This window comes from Sciurus carolinensis, chromosome 5 (assembly GCF_902686445.1).
Source record: "Sciurus carolinensis chromosome 5, mSciCar1.2, whole genome shotgun sequence".
NCBI classification, from domain to species: domain Eukaryota; kingdom Metazoa; phylum Chordata; class Mammalia; order Rodentia; family Sciuridae; genus Sciurus; species Sciurus carolinensis.
Window position 1 is genome coordinate 162,072,873 of NC_062217.1, and position 16,124 is coordinate 162,088,996.

Below are 16,124 nucleotides of genomic sequence, written 5' to 3' on the forward strand. Positions count from 1 at the left end.
TTAAGTGCTTAAAGTTATTAAGCATTTAATAATTTTGATTAATGATAAGTAGAATTTTTTTTGTTTTCCTCAAACAGGGCAACCTTGTTTCATATTTGACCTTGCTATTCCTGAATTGGGAACTTTTTCCAATAGTATTTTCTCATTTTTCAACTCATATATTATTTTCTTTTGTGTGCTTTATGTAAAGCACCACTCTGTAACATTTACATAGCTGTAAAGGGTCAAACAATACATATTTTAGCCATGATATGCCAGATGATCTTTGTTAGGCCTACTCAACTCTCAAATATAGGTGAAAAACAACTATAGACAATATGCAAATGATTGAGTGTGGCCATGGTCCAGTCAACTTTATTTATAAAAATAGTCTGTGGGCCAGACTAGGCATGTGAGCAATAATTTGCAGCACCTATTTTATATAATTACCTTGCTAAGTATCTTCATAATATTTTATGCACTTAAAATGTCTTGTTTATGTTTAAAATTTTTTCTTTCTCTTTCATACATAGGATGCAGACTCCATGGGAACATGCACTTTATTTGATTTCTTCAGCTCTCTGTTGAATGGATTGCTGGTTGGAGTTTTATTAATTTAAAAAATTAATCTGAGGAGAGTGTATGTGTGTGTATGCAGGAGTGTGTGTGTGTGTTCCTTAGAATTTAAATGTTTCTTAGCAATGTATCCATCATTTATAGTTAAATCTTCTTTTATGACTTGACGTAGATTTTATAGTTTTCTTTATTAAGGTTATATATAGTTTATTTGTATGATTTTATGTTTGGCAGGGGGTGATTTTTGTTTTTTTGCTATCTGGAATGGAATTTGTGTACCTTTTCTGTTTAATATAAAACCTGTATTGTAAAACAAAAACTATTAAAGATTTTATGTGTTTAATATTACAACTTTTTTGTAAATTAATATCAGCAGTTTGTTATGGTTAATTATGCTAATGCCCTAACAACACATTTCCTGTTTTAAAGTCTACTTTGAGTGATACGAGTATGACACTTTCCCTTAGTGTTTGCCTGACCTGTTGTTCTGCATCCTTTCACACTGTGTGCCCTCCTTCCATAGGCACTTCTCTTATTAACAGAATATATCTTCATTTTGTGTTTTTCCTATTTTTTTTGTGATTAATGATTAAGTTATTCATATTCTTTGCTTGTTTATTATTTTGTAGCTAGCTTATTTTTTCATATTGAAAGCATTTTTCTTATTGATTTATAGGAGTTTTTGTTGTAAAAATGAAGGATTACATATTAATCCTTCATTTGTTATATGTATTGAACATCCTCTCTAAATCTGTGACTTGGTTTTTAAACTTAATTAAAAGTGACTAGAACAGACTTTTTATATTTTATTAATTTTTTATGAATTTTATCTTAAGAACTTTCTTCAGGTCTTGAAATATGCTGTAATATTTTTTCTAAAAGCTATAAAATTTTGCTTTTAATATTTAAGTCTTTAACTGGAATTGATTTTCATGCTTGATGTGAGATATAAGTCCCTATGTCTTATATAAGACTGCATGTCCCTATGACATTGATTACATAATCTAACTTTGTGTTATTATCTACATACAAAGACTATACTCAGTACATATGTAAAACTTGATGAATTTGCAGGCAAAGATATACCCACGAAATCAGTATCACAGTCAAGATCAGAAATAGATCTATTGATCTCCAAAAGTTTCCTCCTGCCCTATTTATCTATTTATTTAACTACTTTTGTTTTTCTATCAACACTTACCACAAGACCTACTCTCTTAGCAAATTTTGTAGTATAGCAGACATTGTTGTTAATTGTGGCACTATTCTGTATAGCAGATCTCCAGAGTGTAATAATCCTGTGTAGCTGAAGCTTTATACACTTTGACCAGCATCTCCCTGTTTCTTTATCCCCTCATCCCTGATAACTACCTTTCTACTTTCCATATCTATGAATCTGATTATTTTTGATTGCTTGAAAAGCAGAATCATGCAATGTTTGTCTTTCTGCATCTGGCTTATTTTGCTTAGCCTAGTATTCTTAGTCCTTAATGTTCTTCTCTTTATTCTCTTTCATCAGGTTTTCCTTTCTCAGTGTTTTCCAATTAGTTTAAAACATGTTATTTTTTCCAGTCTACAAAGAGAGCTCTTCCATCTATCTTGACTACACTTATTCTTACTACTACTTTATTTCTCTGTATGCATGGAGAGTTGAACAAATTATTTGAGTTGACTTATAGTCAATCATGACTTTTTTTCTTTTCTTTTTTTGGTGCTGGGGATCATCGAACCCAGGGCCTTGTGCTTACAAAGCAAGCACTCTACCAACTGAGCTATCTCCCCAGACTTATTTTCTTTAAGCCATAATAGAAAGGTTCATTAATGTAGCATCAAAACTTGTTTTCAAGTTGTTTATTTTTATAAACTTGAGACATACTTTAAATTTTTACGTATTATTTCTATATTCTACAGAATGTCTTTCAGCGTTGTTAATCTTTTAAAGGATAGGTAATTCAAATGTGATTTTTGAAATTCTGGGGAGAAACATGTCATATCTTAGTTAATTGGAAAATTATGTGTTAATTGGAAAATTATTAAGAGTAATCTTCCAGAAGTTTTAAAAGAAAACGCTTTTGTGTAGAAATCTAAGCTTGCTTACTTCAATTCGTAGTAATTCACATTCACTGAATGGTCCTTAGTAATCCCTTGAATTGAATAATAGTTCTGCTAATTTTGTTCTATGACTTTGTTTTTTAGCCCGATGGACATTAGGATTGATTATTACCATATGCAGGTTACATTGTACTGGTCTAGTACCTTCAACTGTAATTAAAAAGAATAAATAAAAAGAGAGAAATCATGCCTGAATACCTAAGAATTAGATGGGATGTGTTTATAGCATAGGTTGGAGTTCTAGGGTGAATGCCCCTAGGCCTGGGGCAGTGCAGACTCTGCTCAAGGCCTCCAAGTGACCTAAGCCACCTATTCTCTACTCCTCTACTCTCTAAGGGTTAAAGGCTATCTACTCCCGACTTCTTAATATTTAGTTTCAATTTAAAAAAAAAAATTGGTTCAGACAAATTATTGAAAATAGTTTTGAAATGCTTGCTTTTCTTTGCAATATTTTCCCTTCATTCTGAATAGATGTTGTCTTTTCTCAGGATTATAGTCCTATTTCTGAACCCCCTCATCTGCATTTGACTTAGGTGATCAATGCTCTTTCCTTTAAATATCATGTTTACTTGGTTTTCTACCACTAAGTTCTGGTTTCCTTCCTAGGTCCTGTGCCCCTTCTCAGTCTCCTTTGATATAATTATTCAATATTGTTACCCCTCAGGGCTCATCCTTTGTTCCTTATCTATTTATAAAGGTGATCTCTTGCCCTAATGGCTTTAAATTTCATGTAAATGGTGATGATCTACAACTTATTAGTTGTGCTCCTGACATTGATCAAACTTATCATCTGGATATTTAATAAGTCTCTCAAACTTAACATCTTCAAAACTAAGCTCCTAATTATTCATCCAGTTGCCCCACAATAAAACCTATTCTTTCCCTTCTCGTTAATGGTGATTTTTTTTCCTTGATTTTATTTAAGAAATTAGAGTTAAAATAACAACAACAATAATGATACAACTTTGCCTTTCTTTCAAAGACTCCCTATATTCATTCTGCTAATTGTGTTTGCTGAGGCTTCCAAATACATTCCCTATATCTGACTACTTCCCATAACCTCCTCCACTTTGAACACCAGCTGGGTAAAATGTTCTTCTAAACCTTATACTTTAAGGACTTTCATACTTGAAAGATGTGAATACATCTAATATACAAATAAGCAAGTAAAAGTACCATGATTACACTGATGTTCTTATATTAAACAAGTGTAGTGTTTAAAGAAAAATTTAGACTTGCAGTATAATACTCTAAAATATTAGTTGTTGTTTAACCAGAGTTGTACAAACCCTAATTCCTTTAAGATCAGTTGCTCTAAAGAATAAAACTTAACAGATAAGAAGGTATCCTGATAGCTAAGAGCAGATTAGTGTTTTAAGAAGTCCTTGTTGCTTCAACCCATAGAGGATTAAACTTTGGTTTATATCAGCACATTAATATTTGACCTTAGGAAAAAAGCCCTAAATAACTTCAACTGATTTTTCTAATTATATAACCAATTTAGTTACACACAAACTTTTTGAAATTTACCTTCCACAAACCTTCTGTAACTTACACGTTCTACAACTTTTTTCTTTACCACACAAAATAGTTTATCATCCAGAGAAAACTTTCTCTTTCTTTCTGTTCTCCATTTAAGATGTATTTCCATGCCTAAAACCTTCTTATATCTCTTTCTTAGTTGTTGACCCCCTTTTAAATACATATTTTGAAACAATCTTTATGAAATTTGTGAATTTAGACAAATTAACCCACTTTTAATATGAAATACTTTGTTTTTATTGTACTTTAATTGAAACCCAACTGAAACATTTTGTACTCTTTGTATATAAAATGACACATGCTAGAATCTTAAATCTTAATAACCTTGTCTTTAGTGAAGACGCAGAAACAAAGCAAAATCAACCTTTTTTTCATTTCCTGTTTATGAAAACACATCAGGTTTAGATATATTACCTATGGAATTTAAGAAGTCAAAAGTACTTGATTTTATATAACTTTGTAGATTAATCAGATGTCTCCTCTAATAAACACATTTATGATTAATTCCATTGATGTTAAATCTAATTTACTCATTTTAATTTACTCATTATGTCAAGATATTAGGCAAGTGTAGTTAACAGTACTAGCAATCTCTTCTCTGTTGAAGACAAATCCTAGAAGCAATGGATATTACATTCTATACATTTTATAGAAACCAACACTCTGTTGATCATCTACTTAGAAAAACTCACATCTTTACTCTCATCTGTTTACCTAATTTAAATTGTACCATTTTTAAAGTCACATGAACTAAAAAGTATTTGGATCCATTTTTCTTTTAAATTTTATGACCGTTTGTTTATCTATACCCATTTTTAAAAAAATTATTTATTTTAATTAGTTATACATGACAGTAGATGCACTTTGATACATCATGTATAATGGAGTACAATTTCTCATTGTTCTGGTTATACATGATGTAGAATCCCATTGGTCATTTAGTTATATATGTACATATGATAAAAATGTCTGATCCGTTCTACTATCCTTCCTATCCCCATATCCCCTCCCTCCCTTCAGTCCCCTCTACCTAAAGTAACTCTTTTCTTTCCTAGCTCCCCTCCTCATTGTGAATTAGCATCCACATATCGGAAAAAACATTCACCTTTTGTTTTTTTGGGATTGGCTTATTTTGCTTAGCATGATAATCTCCAGTGTGTGTGTGTGTGTGTGTGTGTGTGTGTGTGTGTGTGTTTGTGTGTGTGTATTATATAAATATCTATCTCACATTTTTAAACCATTCATCTGTTGAAGGGCGCCTAGGTTGGTTCCATAGTTTAGCTATTGTGAATTGAACTGCTATAAACATTGAAGTGGTTGCATCACTGTAATATGCTAATTTTAAGTCCTTTGGGCATAAAACAAGAAGTGGGATAGCTGGGTCAAATGGTGGTTTCATTCCAAGTTTTCTGAGGAATCTCCCTACCAATTTCCATAATGGTTGTACCATTTTGCATTCCCACTAGCAATGTCTGCGTGCACCTTTTACCTCACATTCTCATCAACATTTATTATTGTTTGTATTATTGAGAATTGCCATTCTGACTTGGGTGAGATGAAATCTTACAGTAGTTTTGATTTATATTTCTCTAATTGCTAGAGATGATGAACATTTTTTCATGTCTTTCTTGATCCATTGTATTTCTTCTTCTGTGAAGTATCTGCTCAGTTCCTTAGCCCATTTATTGATTGGGTTATTTGTTTGTTTGGTGTTAAGTTTTTTGAGTTCTTTATATATTCTGGAGATTCATGCTCTATCTGAGGTGTATGTGGTAAAGATTTTCTCCCATTATTAGGCTCTCTCTTCATTTTATCAATTGTTTCCTTTGCTGAGAAGAAGCTTTTTTAGTTTGAATCTGTCCCATTTATTGATTCTTGATTTTAATTCTTGTACTTTAGGAGTCTTGTTAAGGAAGTCAGATCTAAGCTGAAATGTTTGAGATTTGGGCCTACTTTTTCTTTTAATAGTTGCAAAGACTAGTACCTAAGTCTTTGATCCACTTTGAGTTGGTTATCTATACCAATTCTGATACCATGTACATGATATATGGACGCAAGCACATATGTAGATACAATGATACAATACACAGGTGTGCACACATACATAAAACAGGAAAAAAAAATATTGTATCTTTTTTGTAGGTCATTCTCCATAGGTAGGATGCAATACAACAGATGTTTATTAAAGCCTCTATTAGATTTAACTTGTTAGAAATTAAAATAGAGCTTATGAGACTTTAACATTATGACTTAAATACAGGGCATGACTGTATGGTTGGAAATGCCCCAGGTGTGAAGTCTAACAGCCATGGTGGAAAATGAAATCAAAGGTTTAGGTGGCCACTTGTCCTTGATGGCTGTCAGATTTATTGCTGACATTACATGTCTATGTCCTTCGTAGGATTTTGTAAAGGAGATTTTTCTAATGTATTTGAAAGCTAATTCTTGAAAATTGAGTTTTGAACAAAAACAGAGTGTAAAAACCTCTATAGTTAGATGAAATAAGACTACTAAATTATATATTAACTTGGGTGTGCAGGATCAAATGTGAATTCACCATAAAACCATGAGCTCAAAAATATAGATTTCTAAAACACAGGAGTTCTAAAAAAATTACACAGCTATTATTACTCTAATAATGGAGCATATAGAACATCTTTATCAGATCAGAGTTCACTTTTTGGCTCAGATTAGAGTCAGTTCAGATATTCAAAGAATGTGAGAGTCCTGAAGTTCTCAGGTAAAGATGGTCAAAGAAAAGGCTTGTATGTCTGAGATCATTCCATTTTTCCTCCCTGTGCTGCAGTGTTTAGGGAGGAACTTGTTAAGAAAGCAGGGTGGCAATCTGTGCGTAATGGTGCATGCCTGTAATCCCAGTGGCTCAGGAGGCTGAGACAGGAGGGTCACGAGTTCAAAGTCAGCTTCAGCAACTTATTGAGGCCCTAAGCAACCTAGGGATACTCTTTCTCTAAATAAAGTAGAAAATAGGGCTCAGGATGTGGCTCACTGGTTGAGTGCCCCTGAGTTCAATCCGTGGTACCAGAGAGAGAGAGAGAGAGAGAGAGACAGAGAGAGAGAGAGAGAGAGAGAGAGAGAGAGAGAGAGAGAGAGAGAGAGACAGAGACAGAGACAGAATGAGAATGAATGGTGGTAGAGAGTTTGAGAGCAGATAAGATAGCCAGCCACTTAGGTCCTATAGCGGCTTGAATTTATAAGTGACACCTTTTTTCTTTGGCCTCAAACCAGTTCTCTGCAAGCCATGTAAGTCTTGCAACCTCCGCAAGCCCTGCAATTTACACTTCAAATGCAAACTTTGGAGAGATACAGATCTGTCAGAAGCTAAGAAGTAAGGGAAGCTGCTGTTTTGAACTTGAGAGGCAAAACCTCATGTATAGAGCATTTTAACCATTTTTTTTATTTGGTAAAATCAGTCCCTTAAGGTGTGGTCCTGTAGTTTATGTTTCCTCTGGAGATCTATTTTCATTCCCCCAGTTGGTAGTCAGGCTAGGTTGGATGCAGAAAATTATGAGACATCTCCTTTTTCCCACTGTGATTATGTAGTTTTCCAGGCCTGGCAGTAGAAGAAAATGAGATATTTTTGTGCATCTAGCTCCCAGAGCCTGTGGTGGCTAGCAGTTTCCACCCCTCCTTTTTGAGGATGAGGTTCCCCTCTGAGCAATGTGAAAATCCATATTTTTTTCTGTATCTAGGCTAGTTGTGAACCTGGCATAACTTGTGAATGAAGATTCCATCTGGGTATAAAAAGCCAGAATTCAGGTACCTGTGCTAGAGAAAACTGTCCATTTCACTAGGGACTCCCCTAGTTTCTGACAGTTCAGCAAACCTGTCTCTCACCACATGGTTCTGCCAGCTCTGTTGTTGGCATCATTGGCAGCATGCAAGGGTCTTCATTCACTCCATGCCAAAGTCCCTGGAGAATCCAGACTTGAAGGCATGACTAAACTCCTGCCACTATAAACTTCCAAATATGATAACCCATGGAAAAAAGCCTACGATAGGGTACATTTCTCTGCTTTGTGGGCAAGAGGCTATGGAGGCCCAGAGGGTACGGAGAACATCTAGTGATTTTTACACACTTAACACCCTTTTCCCCAGAGGAGTTTACTGAAGGGGTGAATTAAGTACATCTCCTTTTTGCAGCCAAAGAAACGCATGGAGCACATAGGAACACAGAAACAACAATGGGAATCCCTATAGACTTGTGATGGCTTAATATGGGAACAAAGGGAATGCAGGCATTTCCTTATGAACCATTCCATGTTGCTCTCTCAACCCTAGAGTGTGAACAGCTAGGGTGTGATCAGTGCTCAGGAGGAGTGAGCATTGTAGAGTACAGTATGGCTCATTTGGAGGCACATGTGTTTTGGGGCTTTCAATCAGTGCCACTTGATGGACCAGTTGTCACAGATACCCAATAAGATTGGTTGGGAAAGGGAGTTGGGGGGAGAAACCTTTGAGGTTTACTGGGGAGTGGCCCCTGCCAGAACCTCCCAGTTGTTCCACCCCTTTGTCTGTCTCCATGTATTCAAAGGAAGACTGGGATTAGAGACACCGCGTACTCAAGCCAAATGTGCTTCAAGCCCGGATAGGAAAATAAGAAATGTTTGGCAGATCCAACGTGCCTGACCTGCAGGACCAGTGACTAGGAGCCACCCATACTGTGAATCACGTTACTCGAGTCTTGTAGAATGGCGGCTTGTACTAACTGCATTTAATTAGTGGATAGGTGCCCATTATTGTCCTCTGGAAAGAAAGAAAGAGACAGAAAGACATACTTCAGAAAGATGTGGGGTGCGTGCAAAGAAGCTTATTTCAGTGACGATCCTGGATTAGCCCCTATCTGAGACCAGAGATGATACCAGTATCCAGGTCCCTATTCCCCTGGTGTGAAAGATTGAATGCCCAAGAAGCACTTAGGCAAGAGCAAAAAGTTTTATTTAAAGGATAGAATGGAGAGAGAGAGCAAGAGAGACTCCTCCATAAGAGGAGGAGGGCCAAAGCTAGTGCCCAAGGGAGTGGGGATGTTCTGCCTCTTTTATAGATTTTAGATTTCCTTTGTTCCCATGCCCCTCCTTTGTCTAGACCAAAAGGTGGAATGATCCAAGGGTGGGATACAGGCAAGAAGGAAGCCACCCAGAGGGTACTCATTAACAGTTCCTTGTTAGGAAGAACAATTCCCTGGGGGCAGGTAACCTTGGCAACAGGTTGGAGGAGGGGAAAGTACTCTGAACGTATTAGCATTTTATTTCCTTTGAATCAGCCCCCATCTTTCTGACCCAGACATTCATTACCTACACTGAGTATCGCCTGGCCTCAAAATCATGCTTGAATACCTGGCCAAGAATTTGATGGGACTTTTATAATACTGGCTGAAGTTCTAGAAAACATTACTTAAAATAATTTAGAACACTTATTAGAGTGGTGGCAATTTAACATTATGAGCAGGACTCCATCTTTGTGTAGCACATGAAACCTTGCACATCCTATAACATTTCAGTGTTTTATCTTGGTTTCAGCATGATGTATGGACAAAAATTTAAAAATATCTTTCCCTTGAATTTCTTTTATTATATGTGCTGAAGATTTCAACAGTAGAATGAAGTCCATCACATAATCATTTTTAAATTGCTAAAGGTAATAATTATCACAAGTTGAACAAGTAAATGCATTACATTATATAATGAAATACAGTCATAGAGTTCATGTTTTCAAAGCATTTCAATTTTATGAAAGTAGAATACCAAAGGTCTATCTTTATGTCTAAAGAAGTTTAGATGGAATAAAGTGCGCCAAAATGTTAATTTCATTTCTCTTTAGTATAAGATTATGGACAGCTTTTATTTTTTCTTACTTTTATGCAGTTTCCAGAATATCTGGTATTTTCATAGTACTTTTATAATCACAAAAAAGAATAAAAATATAATTGTTATGGTTGTCCTTTTTTATAATCAAAACACATTAATTGTACAAATAAATTTTTGAGGAGTTAGGCTGTACTCCATTTGCTTTTTATTGCTTGATAAAGATTTGTATTTTGCTAGTCTTGAATAGGTTGCTCATATTTAATGAGTTTTTATTATTAGTGTGCAATGTATTTTCCCTTTAGTTTTATAGGTTTTTAAAAGTGCATATGAGTACTCTACTTTTTCCTCTGCAGATAGCCTTTTGATTGACTATCAGTTCACCTTCAGCTTATTACAGGAAGATGATCGCCACCATACGGCTATAAACTTCATAGCAAACCCAGAACAGGTGAGGAAATGGTGTTTTTATACTGTAATTATACTAGGATCAAGTGATACAACTTTTATGTCATTTTTCAGTGTGATTTTACTCATTCTCAGAAGTATCAAATTTAAAAACATTATAGAAAAGACCAATCCTATGAATTCTTTCTTTTCATACAATTTAAGTATCTTTGCATTCCAGAAAATTTATAATTCAGATATTGCAAATACTGCTATTTTTAAGTTATGTATCACTTATATGATTCTTTTGTAACAATTTATGCTCATAAGAATACAGTCAAATTCAGAGTAGTCTTTTTTGAAAATAAAAGCTACAAATCAAAGCATGTTTTTAAAAATATATATATTTTTTCCTTTTACCATTCCATAGTAGTAGGTTTTCATTGTCATTTGTCTTAATCCTGTGTTTTATCTGAGCTATATAAATGTTCACTTCATCAGTGATATAGTTTTACAAGCTTAGGAAGCTTAAATGTATGAAAAATTAATTATAAATTTTAACATCAACACAGTTCAAGAAAAGGCTGTAAGGTTGTTGTGAAATAGCACATGTTAATATCCATTTGAGATTTTATAAGTTAAAAAGCCTAAGGAATAGCAATATCAACCATATAGCTTATTTCTGTAGAATATTACTTTTTGGGAACTAGAATTAACCTAATTCAAAATGCAGACTTCACGTTATACATATACATTTCTATTTATTAATCCATATTATTTAATCCATATTATATATTTTAATAATTTTCAAAGAGTTAAATATCTAAATACATTCTGAAAATTTTGAGCTTCTTTTCTTTTAAAACATGTCTGCCTCACCACTGACCCAAAGTGGTGGGACTAACTGGAACTTAGAAATGTGAGCCAAAATAAGCTTTATAAGGTGGTTGTGTTAGGTGTTTGTAATGGTGAAGAAAACTGTCTAACAAATGACTAAATCACCTTTAAAACATGCATAATGACTAACCTGGTGGCATATACCTGTACTGTAAGATTTTTCTATTCAGTCAACACTTCAGTATTCCTTCAGATTAGTTCCTTTGATAAGGCAAATGTACATCTTTCTCCAGACACTGGGCAAACACCAATATCAAAAGTATATATATAGTATTTTTTTCTAATGATCTTTTTAAAAATTAAAATTAAAATTGGCATTTTATAGGTAATGTCTTTGAGTTCTACATGATGTGTAGTTTAAAATACATATGTAGTTTAAAAATATATCTTTTCATATAATAGACCCTGGTTAATAATAAGTTTGAAATGAACAATAAAAAAGTTCATTAACTGATAAATAAAATAATTTCTTAAAATTTCCTTTTCTAGTTAAATAGAATCTTGCCTTCCTACAAAAAAAAAAAAAAAAAAGGTTTACTCTGTTATTTCTTATTTCCTAGGGTTTTATTGTTACTGTTTTTTGGTACTGGTGATTAACCCAGAGGGACTTTACCACTGCACTATATCCCAAACCCTTTTATTTTTTATTTTGAGACAGACTTTCATTGAGTTGCTTAGGGTTTCACTAAGTTGCTGAGGCTGGCCTTGAACTTGTGATCCTCTGGTCTCAGCCTCCTGAGTTGCTGAGATTATAGGTGTGAGTCACCACACCCAGCTATTTCCTAGGTTTTAAGGAATTCTTGGAAATACATTTAAGGTTTTGACCTTTAAATAAGGATTTTAAAGATTTTTTTTCAAATATAATCCTTTCTGCACTGATTATCTATTTCTACAAAGATATGTTAATAATGTCAGCAAGAACATTTATCTGTGTGTAAGTATTTAGAAGTCCATTTTAGTCCGTTGGCTTCTTTTTATTTTGATAAATACGTAAAATAAATTTACCATTTTAACCACTCACTATGTAGCTATGCAGTTTTGTAGCATTAAATATAATTATAATGTAGAGTCATTGCCACTATCCTTTTCCAGAACCTTCTCTAATACAAGGTCTGTGTGTATTGTGAAATAATAAACATTCTCCCTTCCCCTGTTCCTGGTGCCTTTATTCTGCTTTCTGTCTCTGACTTTTCTTATTCTAGGTACCTCATAATGGGATAATTATGCTGTATTTGACCCCTTGTGTCTGGTTTATTTTACTTAAAGTAATGTTTCTAGGATTTAAGCATGCTGTAACATCTATCAGAGTTTCATTCTTTACCATTTCTTTCATTGTTAATAGTAATTACTAATGTGTGGGGTGTTTTGAGTATCTAAGAAATTTAAATTCAGTGGTATTTGTGACTCAATAGTAATATTCCTCCCAGTGTCAACTATAGTGTCACATGCATGATCCGATTGCTACAGTTCCAGTGGGTGCCTTTCACTGTCATTGCCTTCTTTTATGTCCAGAAATCCCTATTGCTTTCATATGTTCCAGCTTTCACTGTTTACCAATTGAATCCAAGAGTCCTGACACATGTTTTGATGCTAAACTATCATGAGAAGTGTCATAAGAATGCTGTGACATCATTTTGTATAATCCTCTTTAAGAATATGTTCACCAGGGAATAATCTCTAAAATTAATATGGAGTTATAGGTCAAGTCTTCCTACTTATCCTATAAAAAATAGTAATAAACAGTAGATGTCTTGATTATTTTATACATTTTCCTGCATTTTGACAACAGACTAATTCCAATACACTGTAGACCATGTCTAATCAGTCTTTCATGTGGACAGTTTCTGAAGTAGGTTTTTGTATCCCATTATCATACCAAACTCACTCACATTCTCAGTAATGGATCTGATCATTTTCTGGGATAACCATAGAACTGTATCCTTCAGAACAGCATTGGAAAAGCCCGAAGTGATTTTTATAGGGTTTCAATTATGGTACCATATATTTCAATAATACCTAAAACTTGAAATTTATAGAGGATGAACTGAAAATACAAGTGGTTTGTAGTTTTTTTTTATCATTTGGAAATCTTGGATAACCTTTTTAATAGGTTATTTTCATATTTATCTAGCCCATAATAAGGCCCATAATAAGGCACAAACAATTATGAAAAATAAAGATTATACCTCTGGGATACAATTTTTTTATTAGAAAAGAATATCAAGTTTTGAAGCCAGTCTACTACATAGTGTTTAGATAGTAGTAGCATTTTAAAAAATAATTTTGATACTGAATCTATTTCTATTAAATTTATGTGAAACTTTTCTACTTTGTCATATTGATAATTCTGTTTTTATAAGAACAATTATAAAATTAAGTATATTATGTGTCTGCAAATGGACTTTAAGAGAAAATAAGGATCTACATTTCCTAGGGAATGCACTGTTTCTACCACGTTTTGCTTTTATAAAAATGGCAATTATTTTTGAACCACATCATTGATAGTTTAAAGAAGAATCCACCCCTTCTAGAAGTTGATGAGCAAGTCCTCTTTCTGAATCCCCTGGTTCTCTGGCTGAAGATGTAAAAAAAGAGAAAGAAAGAAAATGAATGCATCCTCTGTCCCCATATCTAATATTATTGACAACATCTGCATGAATGGCTGGAGCCATGCTTTTTGCGGGGGGGATGGATTTGTCTTATTCAGTGCTCCTGTCTTGAAAGAGGTCATTATAACTCCATTTTATACAGAAGTCCACCATAGTAGAGAAGATAAATGAAGAGCATTACATCTAATTTTGAGTTTTTGTACATACTTTTGTTTTTACTTAAAAAGCATAAATGATACCTGTGCCTATTTACTAGAATATTTACATAATACATGCTTTGAAAAATACAGCATAGACAAAATTAAACTGGTAGACTAAACCATTGTATCTTACTATGCTTTCAATTTTTTGACCTTTATATTTTCTTTCTTGGTAGTCAAACAAAAATTTGGATATTTCGATTAATGCATCAAACAACTTTAATCTCAACATTACATGGTCGGTTGGCTCAACAGGTAACAGAATTTTGGTGTTATTTCTGTTTAGCTATGTTTCTATATGGAAGTTCTGTTCATTTAGGCAAATCAAATAAAACTCATATACTTCAGTCATTGTGTGACTATGAAAAGGTTCAACTCTTTTTGTTGAATTATGAAATTCTATGCTCATTTTTCACTACTTATGTGGGAGATGAAGTCCAAGAATCTACATTTTAAGAAAGCATACAAACTAATTTTGGAATACTAAATTGAAAATTAATTCAGTTACTTAGAATACTAATTCGAATTATTTTTACTGTTTATTAAAGTGGAACTCTTACTAAGATTGATGGAATGCTTTGTTACAGTTGGTTAACTTTAGTAAATGCTTACTGAGTGACCAATATGTGTTTAACTAATTGAGCATTTAGCTCATGTTTTAAATTATGGCCTTCTCCCAATTTATTTAAACTAGTGATGTTTCAATTTGTGGTAAATCAAATAAATTGATTTCTTTTCCATTTTTTAATTGGGTTGAGATGTAAAAATATGGTCCGATTTGTTTGGAAGTCTCTGTGGAGTAGTAGTTGGTAGAAGGAACTCAGTTACTGGAGCCATATATGCCTGAATTCCAAAGAGGAATGTGTTGTTGGTAGCTAAAATGAATTCAGGGCTAGTGCTTTAATCTTTCTGAGGCTCAGTTTTCAAATTGAAAAATAAAGATTATACCTCTGGGATACAATTTTTTTATTAGAAAAGAATATCAAGTTTTGAAGCCAGTCTACTACATAGTGTTTAGATAGTAGTAGCATTTTAAAAAATAATTTTGATACTGAATCTATTTCTATTAAATTTATGTGAAACTTTTCTACTTTGTCATATTGATAATTGTATTTTTATAAGAACAATTATAAAATTAAGTATATTATGTGTCTGCAAATTAATAAAGATTCCTATTTCCTAATATGACTTTTTAAAATTTGTTATTATTTATGTTTTAGCTGGAACAATATCTGGAGAAGAGACTCCTATAGTTTCCAAGAGTAATATAAAGGAATACAGAGATAGTTTTTCCTATGAAAAATTTAACTTTAGAAGCAATCCTAACATTACATTCTATGTATATGTCAGCAACTTTTCCTGGCCTATTAAAATACAGGTGAGTGTTAACAGTTTTTATTTCCAATGACCTCTGAATATTTTCATTACAAAAGAGTCCTCTTTTTGTCCAAGATGAGGGTATAGTATTGTCTTGAACAATACTAATGCAAGTAAAAGATGGTCTGTGATTGTCTGTGATGATGAATGCCTCCATGAAAACACTCATACCAATAATGTTGAGCCAACAAAAGAATGTACTGAAATTTTCAGTGAATGTAGGAAAACTGGAACATCTATGATGTTTGGGTTTTTGATTAATTACTTTAATTGAGGTTAGATTCCCTCTTTGTAAAACTTCATTTGAAATTATTAGTTATTTTTAGTAATTTATTTTTGCTGTAGCATATGTTAAACATAATTTAATCTTTCATTTAAGATTTATGGTGAGCAGGATTGGAGAGTTACTTCTTTAAGACCCACAACCACTAGTAATTGATTTCTTCATCTGTACTGTTTCATGTGTTTCACTTTTATTATGGTGAGAGGTAGGCTGTTGACAGATTCCGATTTATTTCCAGGAAACATTTAAATGTTCTTTCTATCTATAAATTGTCAAGGCTTGTGTTCTTACTTTGTGCTTTCATGAAAGAAATGTTGATATTGGGGTTTGTCAGTTCATT

At 33.3% G+C, this 16,124-nt stretch overlaps 1 protein-coding gene across 2 annotated transcripts in view; it reads left to right on the top strand.

Annotated features, from left to right (window-relative positions):
• The window catches only part of Atrnl1 (attractin like 1), a 723,769-nt gene that overhangs the window by 254,780 nt on the left and 452,865 nt on the right, over window positions 1-16,124 (top strand). For both annotated transcript variants that reach the window (XM_047554249.1, XM_047554248.1), the window contains exons 22-24: window positions 10,388-10,482; window positions 14,301-14,379; window positions 15,345-15,502. In XM_047554249.1, the coding sequence (XP_047410205.1) occupies window positions 10,388-10,482; window positions 14,301-14,379; window positions 15,345-15,502 (332 nt within the window). The remainder of the gene's footprint in view (window positions 1-10,387; window positions 10,483-14,300; window positions 14,380-15,344; window positions 15,503-16,124) is intronic.